The 22,587-nt window shown below is 39.3% G+C and overlaps 2 protein-coding genes across 2 annotated transcripts; one reads left to right on the plus strand and one right to left on the minus strand.

Moving 5' to 3' along the window:
• Positions 1-783: 783 nt before the first annotated feature.
• On the minus strand, positions 784-2,258 carry LOC148717066 (small ribosomal subunit protein uS14-like). Its single transcript, XM_088745199.1, has 3 exons — positions 2,099-2,258; positions 1,287-1,386; positions 784-945 (listed from the first exon to the last, which is right to left on the minus strand). Exons 1-3 carry the CDS (start codon positions 2,242-2,244, stop codon positions 937-939), a joined length of 255 nt encoding a protein of 84 aa, XP_088601325.1. The 5' UTR covers positions 2,245-2,258; the 3' UTR covers positions 784-936.
• Positions 2,259-2,396: 138 nt separating this feature from the next.
• On the plus strand, positions 2,397-18,934 carry LOC111345221 (uncharacterized). The gene is made up of 6 exons (XM_088745183.1): positions 2,397-2,503; positions 3,121-3,216; positions 14,217-14,724; positions 15,324-15,608; positions 17,087-17,138; positions 17,531-18,934. The coding sequence occupies exons 3-6, from the start codon at positions 14,217-14,219 to the stop codon at positions 17,547-17,549; spliced, it is 864 nt and encodes a 287-aa protein (XP_088601309.1). The 5' UTR covers positions 2,397-2,503; positions 3,121-3,216; the 3' UTR covers positions 17,550-18,934.
• Positions 18,935-22,587: the final 3,653 nt, after the last annotated feature.

Consider the following 22,587-nt stretch of genomic DNA (forward strand, 5'->3'; position numbering starts at 1 on the left):
AATAATCTTAAAAGAATGTATGTCGTGGCCATCGGAAACATTATATAATCAACTAAAGTAAAAAGATTTGAGTTGGCGTTTGAAAGAATAAAGGTAATGATCACCAACTAAAGAAGCTCTTGATTGTTAGACAAATTCTCCTTGTCAGCACCTGATGAAATGTATAGAGAACAGTACAGAGAACATGCATACTGGTGTTCTGGTGTAATTGGTCAAGCATTGTCAAAGCAAAACCAAAACCAAACTCATCAGATCAAGGTAATTCCTCATTAAAACAGAAATCAACTTGGGTTTGATGATTAAAGTTGGGAGTAGTTTTAATTTTGCTTCTGATTAGTTTCACAACAATGACAGCCATTTTCTAGACTAACAACAGAGGATACTACATTTACAATAATGCAATACCAGATGGTAATTTTTTAAAACTTCTCTTGACATCAAATTAACTGTCACATTGACAGGCCCAATGTCCCAAACAAGGGTACTTTGATTGTCAAACAAATTCTCCAAGTCAGTAGAAGAGGAAATGTATAGAGAAGAGCATGGAGAATATGGAGACTGATAAGGGCTGTGGTGTAACAGTGCCTGGTGGCTGCTGGTGCCTTACTTTTGCTCTTTGGCGACTCAGGAATCTTAGTTTTTTCATAAAATGCATGTACTAGGCACCCTGGATTTCACAGTTTCAGAGCACTGGGCTCCCTTCAATTTTTCTTAGAGCATGGCCTTGCTGATGTTAGGGTGTATCGAAAAAAAAAAACACATGAAATTCAAACACACATAACGTTAGGATAAATATCAACAATGCTTTATTACACTTTCCAGCAAGATGTTGCATTCACAAGCTGTCAGAATTCTGCCAATATTTTTTAACAAAGTTGTTAATTTTCAAAACCAAAATTCTTTAAATGTGCATTGTTGCTTGACCTTGATGGTACACTAGTGGAACTACAAACAAAAAAAAATCAATTTATGAATTGAAAGAACACTCAAACCTTCAAAGGAAATTGAAAAAGGCCGAGGTCCTCAGAAGTGGAAAACAAATAACTTGAGTAAGGAAAAACAAGACAAATACAAAACTTCTGTTCATACAGTGTGTATTTTGATCAGATCAAACAAAAGACAAGAGTCTGGTTCAGTAAAAATAAAGAATTTGACAGTTTTAAGTAGCTTGGAAATTCAGGAAAAAATAAACATAAGTTCCAGTTGGCCTTAGGTTCTAGTTAACAGTAGTTTGAGTTAATGGGAACTTCAAAATTTGAAAGGACAGAGGATAGGGCTGAACTAACCTTTTGGAAGCCAATGTCTTTAGCGTACTGCCTAAAGCATCGTCTACAAACATTGAGCCCATATTTTCTGATAAGGCCATGACGGTTGAAGCAAACACGGCTGTTAGGGCAATAAACAAATAAAAGATCTTCAGTTACAAAGATTTTGACAGAGTGAACAAATTATCATTAGAGCCTACATATCATGAGGTAAAAAAAAGAGGTTAATTTTATTTTTGCAGATGATCATTGTAATTCTGAGGCTTTGACACAATAACAGGCCAGTTATTTTGTAGTTGAAACTACAACTTTTGCCAAGTCGCAAACATTTGGTAGAGACCTTTGGCCCATTTGTCACCAGGTCTCAAATTTAATGGCTGCATCCCAAGAATAGGTTTTCCATCATAAAAGGCTAAAAATTTATATATAATTCTAAGAGATAGTGAAAAAATAGTTATTTATTTTGATAATACCTTATCCCTAAACTTTCAGGAAATACAGTTTAAACATACGATCAGCTAACTAAAAATATTTCCACTTGAAATGTTTCGTCTGATCCTGTTGCAAATTACTAACATCAAATACTTAAAATGCCTTAAATTCAACAGCAGATCTGGGAACGTTAAAAGCAAAACTAATGGCGAAATCGTGGACTACCGGCAAAACATTTTCAATTTACAGAATCTCGACCACGTGTCAGCCATCTTGAATTTCAGACGAACAAGCGGTAAATCGAAAAGCCTCCACGTAACCCTCAGGAACAACACAAATACTAAAACAATTCTGATAAAATATACGTAAGTAGCTTAAAAACATAGAGAAAACAAATTTACCAGGATCTTGAACCTGGTCCGTAAGTTCTTGGATGAGAAAACCACACGTTCGAGTGACCCATGATGAAAAATGGCGAAAAGAGAAAGCCTTGAGGACAACGTGCGACCATATGGCACTCTGGGAGAGGTTGAAAAAGACTTTTCATAGACGGGGTGGGGAGAAATTCTCCCATGGATGGGAAAAATCAAGTTTCCAGTCAGCCAGGTTTTATTACACATGAACAGGTGCCCATTACCTTGTCATGAAAATACGTGGTTTTTTTTTTTTTCAATTGAAGACAGATGATGACATCTTGAAGTGGGCGTAGATTAAATGTGAACTTCGCGATCTTTTCGCGATTCAAATTTATTCAAATCGGCTTCTTGACAAATCTTCAAGTAAAGCAAACGAGCCATTATTTTTCGGTGAGTTTTCTTCTCCCTTAATTTTCCGAGCACAAAATATTTATCGGGTGTCATTCAGCCAAACTCCATGGCAGGGGAAAGAGACGACTTCAAATTTATCAAGTGCGCGCTTCCGTCTACCACATTATAACTAGTTTAGGCCTATTTTTAGCCGTGAAAAGTTGGCTATCCTCGCATACGCACAAACAGAAGCAGGTTAATTGTACGCACATTTGTGCACAGTTTGCCTACATTTTAAAACATCGCTGATACACGCGCATGACTAAACTATGAATTACTTCTTTTATTTCTTCTGCCAAGCTTTTACGTCGTTTGTAGTCAGCTGGTCGTTGTATTACTCACTGGAACATTATTTCAGTTTCGACTACACTGAAACTTTCGATCTCTTCGTGGTCTTTCCGAAATCCTCTCAAAACAGGCAAAGACAGAAAAAAATCGAAAAAAGGCCTGGAAATCGGTTGTACGCGTACTCGAGCGCGCTTGATCGTACGCGTACTCTGGAAAATATTTTGTAAATAATGCAGCCTCTGATTGGTTTGAAATTTCTGTTTTTCTGTTTCCTTAGCGACAAATAGACAAATACTTATTAGCTCGATTACTGTTTTGTTCTGCGACAGTTTCGGGTCATTTTACTCCACTGGGAAGGCTGTTTTTCTCTATATCTCGACGACATTTATCAGTTGATCGCTAAAGGCGTTTATACGGATATCAAGGTAAGGATCATCACTTCAGCTCATTTTTCTATTGTCCATTTACTGTTCGCATCCAGCAGGTCGAGTATCATCGGTTTGAAAGCTTGGCGAATGAACTCACCATCCGTTTTAATAATTTCTCAAAAAATCATCTGCATCTTTGTTTGATTTTGCGGCTTTTTAATTTTTCATACCTCTGCGTTGTACATTTTCTCGCGCTTAAACTAAGGCATAGCGAGGAATGTTACAATCCGAATCATGCGGTGTTGAGAAAAGTAAACACTTTCAGGAAGACATCTCAAATGCGGTTCTGTCCTGGTGTACCGGTTCACAAGGGAATTACCAATGTTCTTTCTTTGTTTAGGAGTTATTGGTTAGCTATTGTGTATTGTTTGGTCTTTTGTATTGGCTCTTGTGAACCGGTACACGAGGACAGAACCTCAAATGCGAGGCTTAAGCAATTCCTTTTTCTCTAGGATAGATTTCATAAAGATAATCATTGATGTTAGGTTTATCTACAGACCTTTTACATTCCCGAATACGATCGGATATCAGTTTCAAACTGTAAATATCAAGATCTATATTGAAATTTGTTAGTTTTCCGATCATTTTCTCAGCACTCGGAGAGATTTAACAAGTGAAATTTTACACACACACACACACACACACAAAAAACTGATTTCACACAAGGGTGAAATTCTAACGCGTTAAGAATGAATCTGCCACTGCGTGGACAAAACGCCTCCCGTTCAGGTTTTGAATAACATTTCGTGTTTGGTGAGGCCGAACGTTCGTTCGACCAACTGTCAGCGCGAAGAAACGAAGGCGCGCTTTCGTCTCACTGTTGATTGACATTTAATTACCACCGATGGATTACTTTTATTTTTGAGATCATTTTTTTTATCTTGATTTTTTATTTATTTATTTATTTTTTCGATTCTTTATTTTTCTGGCGTGGTGAAAGAATAAAAGAGACTGGAATTTAGCCGCGGAAATCCCGTCAACTATACCTTTGTGTTTCATTATTACTTACAAAGGTTCGCTTAATGTGGTATTGCTATCACAAAAGCTAGGTTGATTTTGTCGGGATCGCCAGAAGCTGTTACACTTCTTGTGGTGTATGCAAAACTGGTGGCATCAGTTTATTTGACCACTTTCGCAGGAAAATTCATTCATTCATTCATTCATTTATTTTGACGTATCTGTTGTTCCAATCTCAAATTTGTCTTCATAAGGATATCAGGAATGAAGCAGATCGTCGTAGTTGAATGTCCAAAGTTCCAGATAACACTGTGTTCGATCCGTACCAACGATTATGCAAAACTTGTGGCATCAACACATTTGATCGCCTTAAGCGGCTTTAGGATTTATTTCTATTGTGTTATCCGTTCAAAATTAATTTTTTTTTCATTAGCATATCAATATGGCAAATCTTGCGTAATGACCCGAGGGCTACTTAAAACTAATAACTTCTGTATTCATAACAAATTACGTCAATCTGGTCTTGACCTGGTTACAGGAATAAGGACTGGAAACGAGCTCAAAGTCTACTGGCGGAGGCGGTGAAAAACACAGGTGCATCTCGAAACTGAGGCTGCAAGTGGGCTGTCGACAACTTCCGCTCTTTTGAATGTTTCGTGCCAAGACACAATTGGAATTTGATCGATGCGCCTTGTGAATAGAGATAAATACTGTCTCGAAGCAGGGTCGTTAGCTATTTACTGTGTTGCACATCGCATGCTGAATTTTTTGCATGTAAACAGAAACAGAAATTCAAGTGTTTGACTTGAATCCTCAAATAGAACCCGAATTAATTAGTAAAGACGGCCGAAAAATGGTGGACTTAATAAAATAGCTCAGTTCGATTTGCGTATTGCATGGCAATTCGGCTAATTAGGAAGACAAAACTCTTTCGGCTCATTCATACAAAATATATTTTGATAAAGTACTAGCTGAAAATTTCGATGAAACACGCGTTGAATGTTGAGAAATAAATGTTAATTTGTATATGTGTCAATTAAATTTGTTCTATTAAAAGATGAATTATATCGCAATAATTTGGATATATCAACAAAGTTGAAATGGTAAATTAGCCACCGTAACGATTACAAAAGTAGAGGTTTCGAGCGTTAGCCCTTCGTCGGAGCGAATAGAGGAATTGTGGGTTGTGTGTGTTTTAAAGGCAGAAAATGGAGCTACGTTATTGGTGGGAACACGGCAACGAGAAAAACACGAATAAATTAGTGGAATGAAAAGCGTTCGTTGACCCTTATACAATACAATAGGGATTTAGACTGCCGGTTTGAAAGATGAGCTTTTGTTCAAGAGTTTTACGGCTGTCCGTGCTATCTAAGAGTAAGGAAAGACCGCAGATTGCCATATGTTGCTTAGAATGGTTAGGTAAATTAAAGTGTCGAGCGACTGGTTTCGATGTGTCCTTGTCATTCTTTTCCACATCGTGAAGGTGTTCTCTGAATCGGTCACCTAGTCTTTTGCCTGTTCCGCCGATGTATATCTTTTTGCAATAAGTGTAAGTTATGCAATAGATTACATTGGCGGTGGTGCACGTGAAGTGATCGGTGATCTTATTGGATCGTTTGGATCCCGATATTTTATCAGTGTTGTGAATGAAAGGACATGTTTTGCATCGTGCACGAGCGCATTTAAAAGTGCCTAGTTGGTCATCAGTCTGAAAAGAACTTCTGACCAAAAAATTGCCTATGTTTTTGTCGCGTTTGAATGAAATGAGCGGAGGCTGCGAAGAGATACTGCGTGTCTCTGGATCGTTTTGAAGCAATTTAAAGTTTTTAAGAATGATGGATTTAACCGAGTGGTGAGGGTCAAACGTGAGAGTGACTGAATGGAATTCGGTCGGAATCTTCCTTTTGTGACGTTTGTAGTGCTGAATGTCGATCAATAAGTTGGGCGCGGTGGTAACTCGCTTGAACGACAGAAACAGGGAAACCACGTTTATCGAAAAACTGGCGCATTGACTCTGATTTGTGGTGGAAATCAGAGTTATTACTACATAAACGACGAAGTCTTATGAACTGAGAAAAAGGAATGGAATTCTTAACATGAGATGGATGCGAAGACGAATATAACTAGTAATTATGCGAGTCTGTAGGTTGCATAAACCGTTACCTTCGATTGAAACTTTGATGTCTAAAAAGGATAAGGAATTGTTGGCGGAAATTTCCCAGGTATATTTCAGAGCCGGGTGAAAAGAATTGACTGCGGTTATGAATTGAGTCAGTTCCTCTTTGGTAGAGGAGGTAGCGCCGATACAGTCGTCGATGTAGCGACCGTAGAGTTCAGGTTTGGAGCCGTTGTATTGGCTGAAAAATTGGTGTTCGACAAAACCTACAAAAAGATTGGCATAGCTAGGTCGAATTATATCGCAGTCTCTCATGTAACTCAAACATGAAATAACCTAAATTCAAAAGCGCCGTCAGCGAAAAAGGGAAACTTAAAAGATTTTGTTCTTCGAGATGTTATCGGGTGTAAAATATACTCTAACATTGGTTCATGAAGGTCTAATCTACACAAACAAAGTAGACTTACCCTAAGGGCTCAGTAAATTTTACAGGTGCCTCATATAATTTTCTAAGGGTTCGTCAGCAAGTTAATAATAATAATAATAATAATAATAATAAATAATATTTAAAGAGGATACTCCCATCACCTCGAGTTGTTTTCAGGGGGGTCCTCTGACTAAAAATACATTTAGATTAGGTAAAAACGAGGAAAAAATTTGTATATGTAGATGTATAGAAGCATATAAAAACACTAAGATTAAAATACTAAAATTAAAAATATGCTAAGGTTTATAAGGAAATTAAAAAAAAAATAATTATTTAAGTGCCTTTTAAAAATTAATGGTGGCATAGGCTTTTTCAACTCGGGCGGAAGTGCCAACCATTCGTTTGTTGCTTGATAAGATCAAGATGTTATGCGTCGTCCCCATTCCGTTGTAATTCTGCCAAAGCGTGGAAGGCGTCCATTTCTGGTGTTGTAACCATGTGAATTTAGTGTTGATTTAAAGTTATCAAAGTATTCAGGAATGTTTCCTTTTATTGCGTTCTGAACAAGTAATAATAATAATAATAATAATAATAATAATAATAATAATGACGATTTATTCAAGAAGGCCTTGCAGAGCCTGCAGTATTCTTTAAAATCTGTGCAATTCCTTATCTTTGCTGGCATTTCGTTAAAAATCATGGCTGCTGAATGCTGAAAGGTGCCTTGTACAAATGGAACATAAAGCCTAGGAGCAACACTGGAACGGAGATGCCTAACGGGTTTAACGACTTGCAAATTTTAATGGGAGGGCCAGTTATCATAATACAGTGCTTTAAAAATAGTCTTTAGTAGCGAGTAGTCCCTTAGCTCCAGGATAGGTAGCCAGCCAAGATCCAAAATGGTAGATATACTGTTTACATATTTACAAGTGACGAAACTAGCCATAGCGAACTGGAGCCTTTGTAGTCTAGCTGAGAGGAATTTTGGTAGTGGATAAAAAACAATGACACAGTAGCTTATTTTAGACAGAATTAATGTTTCTACCAAATGTTTCCGTAAAGTTAAATTAAAGTCAAAAGTTAAAGTTGAAGTCAAATTAGTAAAGTTCCTTATTTTTCTTAAGGTTCTCAGAGTCGCATAACAAGATTTAAGAATAGAACTGATATGAAATTCCCATTTAAGATTTGAGTCAATGTGTACTCCCAGGAGTTTTGTAACATTTATACGTTCCAGTGGTTTACGGGAGATTTCTAATCCCAGCTCCAGATTTCCGAGAGAATGTACATGAGCCATCCTTTGGAGTTGAGATAAGAATGGCTTTGGATTTCTTAGAATTTAGGGCAAGGTTTGAATCATTTGACCAGGCGCCAAGGCCTGCCAGGGTTGCATTCATGCTTTCCGCTTGAGATGTGATCTGCGGTGTAGAACAGCTAGAGTATAATGTTGTATCATCGGCATATTGGAAACTTTTGATTGTAGGTGGAAGAATGTCTTGGAGATCCGCAACGTAGAGATTGAACAACATCGGTCCAAGGATTGAGCCTTGGGGGATTCCAAATTCGGAGAGCACGGGTGACGATTTGCGATCATCAATTTGAACGTATTGTCTCCTGCCACATAGATAATTAGCCAGCCATTCGAAACATGCTTTGAAAAACCGAGGTGATACAACTTGGTTATCACCGTTTTAAAACAAACGGTATCAAATGATTTCGAAAAGTCTGCTAGTACCATAAGAGTTGCCTCTTTCCTTTTCATGGCACTTAATAGGTCGTCCCTTATACCTAAGAGTACCGTACACAACGATGCGCACGACGACGAAATTTCAAAGGCATCCACATTAATTCTTTCATTGCCTCTTTAAAGGAGGGCTTCTTGCCATAGACTTTTTTAGCAAACTTATTTTGGAAGGCCCTTAGCTGTTCCATTTCTGATTTTAACCCTGGCTGATCGCCCCATATTATATCCGTATAGTCTAAGTAGTGAGGTAGCACTAAACCATTGTCGTACGCAAGGCGAGTCTTTTCGTCAAGCATATGGTAAATGCGATTGAAAACACAGATACGATGACCTAACTTCTTGATCAAATTTCGAATATGAGGCCACCAATTCCGTTTTTCGTCAATTGTCACTCCAAGGTATTTAAATAATAATAATAATATCGTAATAAACCCGTGAAAGTGATAAATCAGATACAATGAAATATATGAAGTTCATATATTTTGAACTGCCGTATTAGATACATATGATACACGATCCTCGCAGTAGATAGCGAATCAACTCAACGGCCTGCTCCCAGTTGGCTTGTTAGCTCAATTGGTCGAGCGCTGCACTATTATCGCAGAGGTCAGTGGTTCGAGTCCCGTACAGGCCTGATTTTTTTCAGGTCTGATTTTCGCTATTGCTTAAATAGCGCTATCTATTGCGAGGATCGTGTATCATAAGTATCTAATACCGCATTTCAAAATATATGAACTTCATATATTTCATTTTATCTGATTTATCACTTTCACGGGTTTATTACGAATCAACTCAACGGCCTGCTCCCAGTTGGCTTGTTAGCTCAATTTGTAGAGCGCTGCACTAATATCGCAGACGTCAGTGGTTCGAGTCCCGTACAGGCCTGATTTTTTTCAGGTCTGATTTTCGCTATTGCTTAAATAGCGCTATCTACTGCGAGGATCGTGTATCATATGTATCTAATACCGCATTTCAAAATATATGAACTTCATGTATTTCATTGTAACCAAAGTGGTAATTGAACGTCGTGTCGTGCAATTTTGGTCTGAATTCATATTTACGATTTCAAATCGAACTTGCGCTGCGCGCTCGTTCGATTTTGAAATCACGCGTATGATTTCAGCCCAAATTGCACGACATGAGGTTCAATTCTTGGGTTTCACCCACGTGACCAATTGCTTAGCAACGGTTACTATCCGCCATCTTGGTGTCCCTCGAGCGTAAACAAACCGTATCTAACGAAGAGTTCATGTGAGAAAGATGGGATTGTTTTATGCATTGTTGTTGGCTGTTCGAGCAAAAGTGGAAAGCATAAAGACTAAGGATTTCTTCGTATAATAATTTAATAATTTTATTATTTCTATAGCGCAAAATTCATTAGATATATGATCTAATGCGCTATACCTAAGATCATTACAAATCAAGGGGAAGAACAGGAGGAACTAGAAGTTGTTGTATGGTTCGAGGCTTGCGGCTTGCTCGCATCGATTTTTTGGTCGAGCTTTTCTTTGAGCTTCTTAACCGATGAGAAATCGATGTCTTTAGCCCTCGCATACGACACTTCATTAACATATGTGGGTAAAATCCATGAGCATTTTACCGGAGTGTAAGCGAGCTTTGTGTGCCACGAAAACTCACACCCCGAAAACTCAGACCTCAGACCCCGAAAACTCACACCCCTCGAAAATCAAGAGATAAACCCGACTTATGATCACTGCTGGTAATGCCGCGTGTATTTTGACCTTTTGGGTCTTGATCCAACTGAAGCAGCAAAAAGAAGGCCGCAAGTTGCACGTTTCGCAAAATCGTCCGATCGTTGAGTATTAAAACATTTTAGAGTGACACAAGACTTCATTTAGCTTAAGTTTCCTCTATTTTTCCCGTTAATTTTGAGCTTTTCATTCACAGTTAACTGGATCAAATGCGCTCGCTCCAACACCAAATTATTAAAATGTGGCGTGATTTTGACGAGCCGAAAGGGACGTTCGTTTACTTTTTTGTACTTCGTCGCACAGATCTTTGTTGTCGCTCTGTTAAAATTCTTAAATATTTCGCGATAATAATGGATACAAACAGAGATTCCGCTCACCAGTCCCAAAACGAAGAAAATTTTGTGACCATTGGGCTAGAGTTCTTAAATGAGGCAGAAAGAGAAAAACAACGGGAAAGAAGACTCGGCATCAGTGCCGTCACGATCCGCTTCACTGAAGAGTCACTCTTGATATTGTTGTCCGTCTTTCGCGTCGGATTTGTTGCATTATTCCACCGGTTATGTTATAAAACAATTGGTTCATGCTTTATGCTATGCACTATCGAATTATGGAACACTTCGGAAGCTTGGAGAACACTTCGAGGGGTCTGAGTTTTCGTGACACCCAGTGAGCTTGCCATGAATTCGAGTAGTTGCCTCTCAGTGACATAAAATAAAACACTCGCGATATGTGAGCATGACTCAGTCAGTCCAGCTTTGCATCCCAAGCAATGGGCTGACAAAACGGTCCCATCGTTTTCGGAAATGACCCAAATGTTCACTAAAGGATCATTCATATGCTGTGAATGCCAAACTCGTGCTCTCACGACATACTTGCCGGCGATTACTTTGCCTACAACTGAAGTTACAAATTCCGACACCATTTGATTAAACGCCTCTAGACTCTTGAACGCCTTGAACTGCCTCTTGGTGTAGAAGCTGGTCTCAAGAACGAGGTAACTCAGCAAGTCCGACACTTCCACAGGAGGCAAGAATTTTGGACTGAACTTCTCGGCTGGTATGCTTGCAGGGTCAACCCCGAGGACCGAGATCTTTTGCAATCATCTTTCCTCCCAACTCTCTAAGCTTTCGGCATACTCAGAGAGCACTGGGATACCTTAAGATGAATGCCAGATACTTTTATCGCTTTTTTCTTTCTGGATATTCATGTAGTTGGCGAAATAATACGGCGATAAGAGAGAGGGCTTCACTATAGAAATCGACTAATTATTCATAAATTTGACACCCGAGGGACACCAGCATGGCGGACACTAACTTCAGCAAAGCTTGTGACGTCACCTGAAACCCATTATTTACCGCCTATGACTTTAGACAACAATTGCCATAAATTGCTAGGATCAGATGCAGAATTAATAAGATCCCTCTAATGTTCAGCTTCAGCAGACCTGACTTTATTATTAACCATGGATTTTAATTTGTGATTAATTTTAATCTTGTTTTCCAGATCGTTTGGCTAGTTTGAAAGTATAGTCTCTTTTAGCCATCATGTCCTGAAGTTCACTTGTAATCCAGGGCTTTGTTGCACATTTTGTTTTTACATGACGCATTGGCGTATACCGATTTGCTACATCAAGAAACAGTATATTCCAGGCTTCTTCTACTGCGTCGTTAATATCATCAAATGACTCAATAAGACTCCAAGGAACCCGAGCAACATCGCGTTGAAATTCATCTTTGTTGTAATTCTTGTACGATCGTAATTCACGAATTTCAGCGGGGGCTTTGTGAACACCAGCCTCCTTTGTTGCAAAGACAATAGAATGATCACTTATACCAGATTCTTGCACACCATGCGAGACAGTGCAATGACAATTATTGACGAAAATAAGATCTAATGTAGTGCTTGTATTCTCTGTCACTCTCAATGGCTTTTTTTATCAGTTGAGTTAAACCATGAAGACGAGTAATTTACATAAGTTTCCTTGTGTATTTATTTGGTTTCAAAGCACCAACATCTGCATTAAAATCGCCAGTGATTATAATGTCCTTCGGTTCGTTTCTTTTTCAAGCTTTGTTAATACATCTTCTTGAAAACTTGTTATAAATTTATCAGAATCCATAATTGGGGGTTTGTAAGCCGTAATGAACAAAGTATTTCTTGCTTTCTCGGGACAGATTTTAACGCATAACATTTCTAAGGAGCTTCCGTACAGCCCAAATAAGCTTATTAAAGATAAAATGGTAAATTGGCCACCGTAATGATTACAAAAGCTGACGTTTCGAGCGTTAGCCCTTCGTCGGAGCTCCGACGAAGGGCTAACGCTCGAAACGTCAGCTTTTGTAATCATTACGGTGGCCAATTTACCATTTCAACTTTGTTGATATATCCAAATTATTTCGTTACTCCCACCGACGCAGCCCCAAACAGTTTCTTTCGAAACTATCAGCCTTTATTAAAGATAACACCTGCAAAGAGCTTAACTCATGCATTGGTTGATATACAAAAACGATCTCTGGCTAAAATGATTAAAAACTACGAGCTTTCGACTGCCCGAACTGCAGTCTTCAACGGATAAAATGAATGATAAGAAAGCGATGAGAAAATTTAAATAAAGACATGAACTGCGAAATGATGAAATGTAAATGATTATGAATATTTGTTAAAAAGAATGTTGTATTGTCGAGGTAACGAGCAAGAATTTTTATCATGCATTGGTGTTGCTTGTAATCACGAAGTCAACGCTTCTCAGAAAATTGCATCAAAGTATTCAGTTTGAGGAAAACCATGATAGTCTTCTTTGTGAGTTTGTAGCATTTAAAGTTTCTGTCGCGATTTTATGCCTTTCTTTTCTTTCTACATTCTTTTTGCGATAGGCAAAGAACTATTTTAAAATTGAGTGGCGCAGTTCTCTTGGGTGGCAAATATTAAATTCCTCTAACTAAATTACATAGCCATTTTACAACGTAAATTCATTATTCATGTTTATGAAACACTTTCATGAGCGGGAGCGGCCAATTTCACGATCAATTTCTCGACCAACTGGGTTAAAAAGATCTCGTGGCTGACTAAGACCATACGCAGAGTTTATCACTACCATAAGAATTCTGCTTATTTTGATAGTAGTGAGATCGAATGAAAACACAGCTTTAGAGAAAGCTACTTTCGTGGAAGCAAAACGGCAAAGATGTGTCACAGTTTAAGAGTGTGTAAAGTAGTACAGTTATATGGTTTCGAAAGTTTCAAGGCTGGATCTTCGCTAATGTGGTACTTGTAATTATTATATGGCTGTCTCACAAGGACTGGGAACTACCGAATTCACGAATTTGATTGGCTGAAATCAATATTGAAAGCGGTCTAGATTTTCCCATCTAGACCGGCATCTAGACCGGTCTAGAAAAAAAAGTTACAAAGAATATAAAAAATTGGCATATAAGACACAGCCATATAATAAATATCTTATTAACCGAGCTAGGTCGGTCTGTATGGGAGAATCTTGACCTCGGTCGCTGGTACAGACCTCACTGCGTTCGGTCTGTACTGGCGACCTCGATCAAGATACTCCCATACAGACCTCCCGCTCGGTTAATAAGAATTTAGTAATACATGATCCGAAATGAATTGAAGATTCATGGCGTGATTCAAACAAAATAAATGATCTGGTGTATCTATAGGCACTCCCATGAGCAACTCTTGGAGGTTTTTAGTGCAGCTTTTTCCCGGCTATTTCAATTGTCCGCTACGCTTTTTATAATTGTTAAATATGAAATTAACCTAATGCCAGCCTGAGTGCACAATTGGCACCTTTTGGAGCCTTATTACGCAAGACAAATTCTTCCTTAGGGCTTACGTCACCAGAATTTATTTCATCAGACAAGCTTATTGAGAATTTGTAAGACCCTTGCAATTATTTCTGTGTTGGTAAAACTCACAACTTCCTACTCGCATCCCCTCGCAAAAATATGCCTCTTGCTCACGATATTAAATTGTTATTTGCATTATTTTATCATTAGTTAATTGCAATTCTCTCTCCTTTCGCTTTGACAGATGACGTTCCCTCATTGCTTGAAGTTTGCAATGTTTTTAGTATGTTGCATGCATGCGCATAACACAGCAGTAATCGCGTCAAGTAAAACAGTAAGCGCGTCCGCGACAACAGTAGACGCGTCCACGACAACAGTAAACGTGCCCATGACAACAGTAAACGTGTCCACGACAACAGGAAACGTGTCCACGACAACAGTAAACGTGTCCACGACAACAGTAAACGTGTCCTCGACAACAGTAAACGTGTCCACGACAACAGTAAACGTGTCCACGACAACAGTAAGCGCGTCCACGACAACAGTAAACGTGTCCATGACAACAGTAATTCCATCTGAAGGAGGGACAAACACCACAGGAACACCAATGACGGCGACACCAATAGCGACCACCAAAGCCACAGCAGCATTAACCTCAACAACTCACAATGCAACCAATTTGTCAAGTGCTTATGCTCACACTACAAGTGCGCCTGTCGCAACACCAACTTCCATGTTCACCATGCGTAATGGTAAGAGACATTTTTGTATTCTTAAAAACCAAGGACGACAGAATGGAAATTTAACAGGATGGGGAAAGTTTTGAATTTGGGGTTTTAGGGGCGTTTCTCAATAACCTTTTTTTTAATTTTCAATTTTTTTCCCTTTTCACATTTCCTTCTCAATCTTCATTTTTTTGTTTCTGTTTGAAATTGTCGGCATCAGTACCTTTTCCATTATTAAAAATCTGTATATTATTCAACCGTGATTTGGTGTTTCACTAAATAATAATTTCATAGCTGCTCGTCACTTGATGAAGAGGCCCAGTTAAGAGAATAGCTGGCCCCCCAGTCTCCCATGGGATTCGTGATAACAGGTCGGTTACCAAGGGGAAGATACGATTAATCTTTATTCGTATTTGTCGACGCAGATGAATTAAAAGTCTATGATTTACACCGAAATGATAGTATGGCAGGACGCACAACGCTAAAGAAGCAAAACTGAAACAAAAAGACTAAACGAGGACTAATAGCAATAGGGAAGATAAACACCAACTGCAAACTTAGAACTGTGAAGTAGCTGTTATGACTAACAATACTCTGTATCTTCACTTAGCAATTATGTTTTTCAGCGTCTTTCAGCATAGGGTCTGGAACCGAGTACTCGTCAGCAGATTGCGAATCCTGCAGCATTGGAGGAACCATCACAGTGACCATGTCATGTAGCATCAAGATAAATGGTAGCGATGACAAGAAATGTGACAGGGAAAAGTTCAAGGAAACCAGCTGTGATTACGTTACTTTGGCCGATAAAGGGTATCGCTGTGCTGAGGTGGAAAATAATTACACAAACTATGTGGAGAAAAACGTGAACGTTACAAAAAAATGTGATGAAGTCTGCCCAGCCTCTGGCTCAGGTTGGTTTTAGTTTAACTCTAAAAAATAAAACTGTTTCAAATCATTCATTTGAAGACTCGGAGATGTTGCAGTATAATCTCACCACCATGAAAAAAATACCTGACACAACTGGAGTGCTTTTCGAAGTTGAGTTTCTTACAACCAAAACCAGAGCAATGACAACGATCAATCAGAAGAAAGGAAAATACCCTCAAGAGCCAATGGGAACTCAAAGAAAAACCAACCAAATTGTCTAAAGCGCGGGAAAACGCGGGCGACCAAGTCATGATTGGTTTCAGTTTTGCATCTGATTGGTTGAGAGAGTGGCGCGAGTATTATGGACCAATCAAAGAGCGAAGTAAAGCAAAACCCAACGCAATTTCGAATTACTTTCGATGCTCAGTTGAAATTTGCTCTATGTTATAAAGCAAACTAATTTATTCAATTATCATCCTCTGGGTAACTATTCCAAGAAAGTGACTACTTAACTGGACTCCTTTACTGACTTAACCTTCAGTCAGCACTGGTACACGGCTCACGTCAAACCGACTGCTATCTCTAAATCTCGTCTGAAACTCTGACTGTAGGCATGCTTCCTTTGAAAGCAGATTACAGCAGCTCTAGGTAGTTTCTTCAAGAACTCGGTCTTTGCCGACAACAGAAACCTCCCTCATCTCACATTAACATGACATTCTAGAAGGTACCGGAAACTTCAAAACTATTTTTCTTGTAGCAGTACATCATTATTGCATCTCCTAATAGAATATTCTAGAAAGGTGCAGAGCATTACTCTTACTGGGATTATATGAATATCATATTTGCGAATTGTGGATTAATAGTTGAACATGAGAGTGATCTCCGCAGTTATGGACACTTAACTTAATCAGTAGTAAAAAGACTCGATACGCAAGGCCAGGGAAGCTTTTTTAATTTCAAGAGGCAACACTATTTATCCAGATGGCCTTAACGCTCGCGAAGAAATGTATTAGTTTCTAGTTATTTATCCAATTTACCTTACTTCATTTCTATTTTTGCTCACTATTTCTATTTTTATTGTTATCTCATTGTCAATCAAATTAGTTTTACATATTTCCGCTGTTACATCATACAGCTATCTATGAAGCATCACCCCAATTCTCTGTTAATTCCCACTGCACCTGAAGAAGGCTGGTTTGCCCAGCCGAAATATAGTGCTCCGTCTTAAAATTTACTTATCTACGTTGTATCGGTCTTGCCTCTCTTTTTATATTTCATATTCGTTATTTTGGGTCGATCAGATCATCGCTGATCCAACGTACAAGAGTAGGAGTATCGTCCACGGTTGCCTGCTGAACATTTCACAGTAAAAATATGGCCTGAAAAAAATTTCAGGCCTGCACGGGAGTTGAACCCATGACCTATACTATACTATTGCAGTGCTCTATTAATGAGCCTAACAAGTTACTCTCCACAAGAGAAATTCCTAAACTTAACAAAAATCTGTTCTTTTTTTCTTTAGTGTTGTCTCCACACATTGTGTTCATTTTCGCATCTGGCCTCGTTGTCGGAATGTAAGTACTTATCACTTACTCGAGTTTTCATTGAAACCCATTGTAAGTTCTTCGATCAACATGATAACTGTTTGACATCATAAAGTCAATGTAGTCTTAAAATGCAATTTTACCACAGAAACTTTCATTTGCTTCAGCTGTTCATTTGTCTCCAAGAGCTATTTCTGATAACGATTTACAAACTTTACTCGTCACATTTCCATGCATCTCAAAGAAAATCCAATTTTCTTTAAAAACCAAGATGGCGTCGTCCCTCTTGACGGTCATGACGTTACGTCTCGTATCCCATAGTTGATAAATCATTTCCCGCTTTGTACCACAGGTAGCCTAGCTTGTGGAAAGGAGTAGTACATGGCTTGTATAGGTGCTAAATCTTTGTATTTTTTTTGTAGGTTATCACAGAGTCTGTGATCCATCAGCCTTGAAAAACCTAAAGTTTCCAGCACGAAAAATTAACGTCATTTCAGTTCTCCAGAAGTAAAGCCATAGAAAAATTATATTTGTATTTCACGGAAGTTTAATAGATGCAAGCCAAGGAATTTTATAAGTAATTCTTGGAGTGAAAGTTTTTCTGTAGAAAAAGTATACACCACGGCTGATAGGGATGGAAATCGAGTGTAGATGGAGATAGTGTGATCAAATCTTTTTATCGATGTACAAATACTTCAAAACGACGATGTTAAGAAATATAATTTTTAGTTCACACTATCTTCTCGATCAAATGCGACTATAGAGCGAGGACACAGTGGAAAAATGAGTGCACATGCTTGTAACTCGCGAGAAATTTACGCGTGCAAAGGAATGGGAACGACAATATTTCCATAGTAACACTATCGAGGCAAAATGGAAGCATTTTTTAAAATTCTCATTGTTTGTTTTCAATTCGTGGGAGATAGGCCCAAATCAAAACAAATAAGGTTACTGTTTTCAGAAAAGCTGTGGTCAAACCTCATATATCTCACACAAAGAGAAAAGGTTTTTGGTAACAGGTGTGAATTTAGTGACTGAAGTTGAGCAGCCGTAACATGGCTGAGAAGTTCGTAGCACCTGTTATCGCTGTAGCGCTTCTGGCCATCTCCTTCAGTAGGCAAACCCCCAGAGAAAAAGTTTGTTGTCTCGGCTGGAAAATCCGCGTCAGCTTACGTTTGCAATAGAAGAACCGTAAGCCCTAAAAAGCTCAAATAATTCGAGTCAGGTAGCGGAGCATGCGCACTCATTTTGCTGCTATGTTCTGCTGTGTGTCTAGAGTGAGTATCGTAGCGCCTGTTATTGCTTTAGCGCTTCTTGCCACCTCTTTCAGTAGTCAACCCCCCCCGAGAGAAAGTTTGTTGTCCCGGCTGAAAAACCCGCGTCAGCTTACGTTTGCAATAGAAGAACCGTGAGCCCTAAAAAACTCAAATAATTCGAGTGAGGTAGCGGAGCATGCGCACTCATTTTGCTGCTATGTTCTGCTGTGTGTCTAGAGTGAGTATCGTAGCGCCTGTTATCGCTTTAACGCTTCTTGCCACCTCTGTCAGTAGTCAAAACCCCCCGGAGAGAAAGTTTGTTGTCTCGGCTGAAAAACCCGCGTCAGCTTATGTTTGCAATAGAAGAACCGTTAGTCCTAAAAGCTCAAATAATTCGAGTAGCAGAGCATTTTACCACTGTGTTCTGTTGTGTCTACAGTAAGTATCATGAGCTGCCTTTGAAGGTAACTATTAAGCGTATTTTACAGTTTTGTTGAAAGGTTCAACTTTGTAAAGAAATATGTTTGTAAAGCCAGCGAGTGTATCAATTTATCATTAAAAGTGTTTAAAGAGGAGAAGTTTTTGGAATCCTTGCTTATAAGTCTAGTGCAGTAAATGGTTTGAACCCGGGGGTAACATGTGAAGGTGTAGTCTGATCGTCCGGGTGAGTGTAGTCCTGAGAAGGACTGTTGTCGGTGGCAGTGACTGACGTTTCGACAACCTGTGCGGAAGTCATCATCAGAGTCAAGTGAATGATTGTTGTCAGTAGAATGTTCTTATTCCAGTTCGTGTGAAATGATCGGTTGGTTTTGCCGTGATGTTATTGGCTGTAAGACTCAAGTGACGTAAGTCAAACTAGTGTCATTTGATGTGAAATCACTGTTCACAAGTATTCCACTTCAACAGAGTTAAACTGGGACCAGTAGTGAGCTCCTGGGAGAGGGTGTCAAGGGCATGCCCTCAGGGATCTGCATTTGGGCCGTTATTATGGAACATTTTTCAGAATGATCTAACTTATGACATTAATACAAACCTTAATATGTATGCAGATGACCACCAGTTTTATGATATGAGCAGTAATCTAGCTGATGTTCATGCTAATCTGACAGTAAGTGCTGAAGTAGCTTCCAACTGGTACAGTTCCAACTTCCTTAAAGGAAACTTCGACAAGTATCGAACCTTAACACTTGGTAATAAATGTGATCATAGTATGAGAATTGTTATTGGAGACGTAGAAGTTAAATCAACTGCCTGCCTGAAATTGCTTGGAGTATCAATAGACAATGATCTCCGATTTGCTGAACATATTACTACAATCTGTAAGAAAAGCAGCCAACGTGTAGGAGTCTTAATGAGACTCAGAAACTTAATACCTACTAGCACCAAGTTGCAATTGTTTAAAGCTGCCATTCTTCCTTATTTAACTTACTCTCATCTTGTTTGGCACTTCTGTCGTGCTAGTGACAGCAGAAAACTCGAACGCATACAGGACTTAGAGCCATCTATTGCGACAAAACGTCAAGTTATAACACACTATTGGGTATGGCTAATCTATGTACTTTACATAACAGAAGGTTACAGGACATGGCTACTCTCATGTACAAGGTCAAGAACAATATATGTCCTAAGTATATTGCTGACCTATTTCGGAGGTCTGATACGAAATATGCCCTACGTAGCAAAGAATTTGTTATTCCTAGATTTAATACAGCAACATATGGTAAGCACTCTATCAGATATACTGGACCTAAGTTATGGAATATTGTACCTAAGAACATTAGAGATCTGCCAACATTATCATCTTTCAAGATAAATATCCGTAAGATTGATCTAAATACTTTACTGACCGATAATTACTGTACCAACTGTATTTTATGCAGTACTTAATGTAAAAAAGTTTTTTATGTAAATTTTATCTTGTACATATTGTAAATATTTTAGCATGTTAACCAATCTTAGTATTTTTAGCTCAATTAGCATTTTAACTCTAATTAATATATGGATTTAGTCATTTTTAATTTATTTTGTAGTGTCCCCATTTAGTGGTTATGTACTGCTATTTTAGTCTGACACTTAAATAAAGGTATTCATTCAATTAGCATTACAATGCACTGAGACTGCAATCCGAAAATCTACCGAACCACTACCGCTACCGACAGACGACATCATGGACTTGCTAAACATTTGCCTAACGTCTACTTACTTTCAGTACAACGGTAAACACTACAAACAGTTACACGGCACTGCCATGGGGTCTCCAGTTTCTGTTGTTATAGCAGAAATTGTGATGCAGAACATCGAGGAACGCGCCCTTTCGACTTGCCGACAAACGATACCGCTTTGGTTACGTTACGTTGACGACACATTCACCGCCGTTCGACACGACGAAATTGACGCATTCCACAACCACCTTAACGAACAAAACACTGACATACAGTTTACCAGAGAAGTCGAAGAAAATGGCAAACTTCCTTTTCTAGACTGCCTGGTAAGCCACAACGACAACTCATTACGAACGACAGTTTACAGGAAACCGACACATACCGACAGATTACTAGACGAGTCATCCTACAACACTACATCACACAAAGCCACAACTATCAGAACTCTAACACGACGCGCACAACTAGTATGTGACTCGACAGACAGCTTATCCGACGAGAACAAATACCTTCACCGTGTTTTTACGAAGAACAACTACAACAACGACTTCATCCGACGAAACACTCCCCGACCCACTACCACTACCGGAACAAACGACACCGCAACCCCTACGACTACAGCAACCATACCGTACATAAAAGGTATGTCTGAAAACATCTCGCGCATCTTACTACCCTTCAATATCCGCGTCGCCCACAAACCCATCACCACACTACGTCAGTTACTAACCAACGTTAAAGACAAAGACGAACCGAGGAACAGACAGGGGACGATTTATAAGATCAATTGTTCCGACTGCCAAGCCTCCTACATCGGTGAGACTGGCAGAAACCTCACAACAAGACTGACTGAACACAGACGGGCGACGAGGAAAGGTGATGTCAGCAATCACATTGCTGAACACCATCGACTTACCAACCACAACATTGACTGGGACTCTGCGTAATGCCTAACCTACAGCACTGACTATTTTCAACGACTGACTCTGGAAAGCTGGTTTACTAACTTAGAACAGACTCCCCTAAACAGATGTCAACAACTACCCGCCCCATACAAACGACTCATTCACGACATAAACATCACAAACGACCGAAAAAGAACAACCTAGCTTTACCGACAGACCGAAACAGACCAATCACGAACGACTTACGTCACTTGAGTCTTACAGCCAATAACATCACGGCAAAACCAACCGATCATTTCACACGAACTGGAATAAGAACATTCTACTGACAACAATCCTTCACTTGACTCTGATGATGACTTCCGCACAGGTTGTCGAAACGTCAGTCACTGCCACCGACAACAGTCCTTCTCAGGACTACACTCACCCGGACGATCAGACTACACCTTCATATAAGTCTAGTGATATGAGGACTCGATTTCCTTAAATTTAGGAAGAGATTTGACAGGAGAACCCACGTAGAAGAACACTAGCTAAAACAGCCCCCCTCAGAAGCGTCCCCTGAAGGCCCTGCTAGGCTGTCGTTGCTGAGGTCCTCCATACTTCTGGTACTAGAGCTTATTTTTATTTGACTGTGTGCTTTTTGTTTTTTTGCGAAACTCAACAGAATTTCTTAAATCTCCCATCTCCTGAGAATCACCGCTTCTGGCACGCCTGCGCAGTGTAGGGAAGTTCAATTCAGAAAAATCAAGCCTCGGGGAAGACACTGACTCGGAATTATTCGAGTTTCTAGCAGCTGAGACGAGTTTAAATTGTGACGCTTATTTGAGGCATCGTCTACCATGCACCCTGAGCCAAGCTTAATAAGTTACTGCCGCTGGAGTTCCTGGACAAATTTATTTATTTTTAAATTTTTTTTATTTGAGGATTTGTACCAAGTACAGGAGCAGAAACAATAGGACATGGGTCCCCTACGAGGTTTAAGCTCCAACAAACCCACCCATCCCACTCCAGGGGAGGACATCCATCACACAGTAATCTCGTGCGTGGGAAATTAACGTCCCCTACCCCTAACCTTGCAGGAGACGGGACCTCCATTTTTTCGTCCCTATCCGAGAAGACTAGAATATCTAACCATTTCTTGATGTTATAGAAA

This window comes from Stylophora pistillata, chromosome 14 (assembly GCF_964205215.1).
Source record: "Stylophora pistillata chromosome 14, jaStyPist1.2, whole genome shotgun sequence".
Taxonomy (NCBI): domain Eukaryota; kingdom Metazoa; phylum Cnidaria; class Anthozoa; order Scleractinia; family Pocilloporidae; genus Stylophora; species Stylophora pistillata.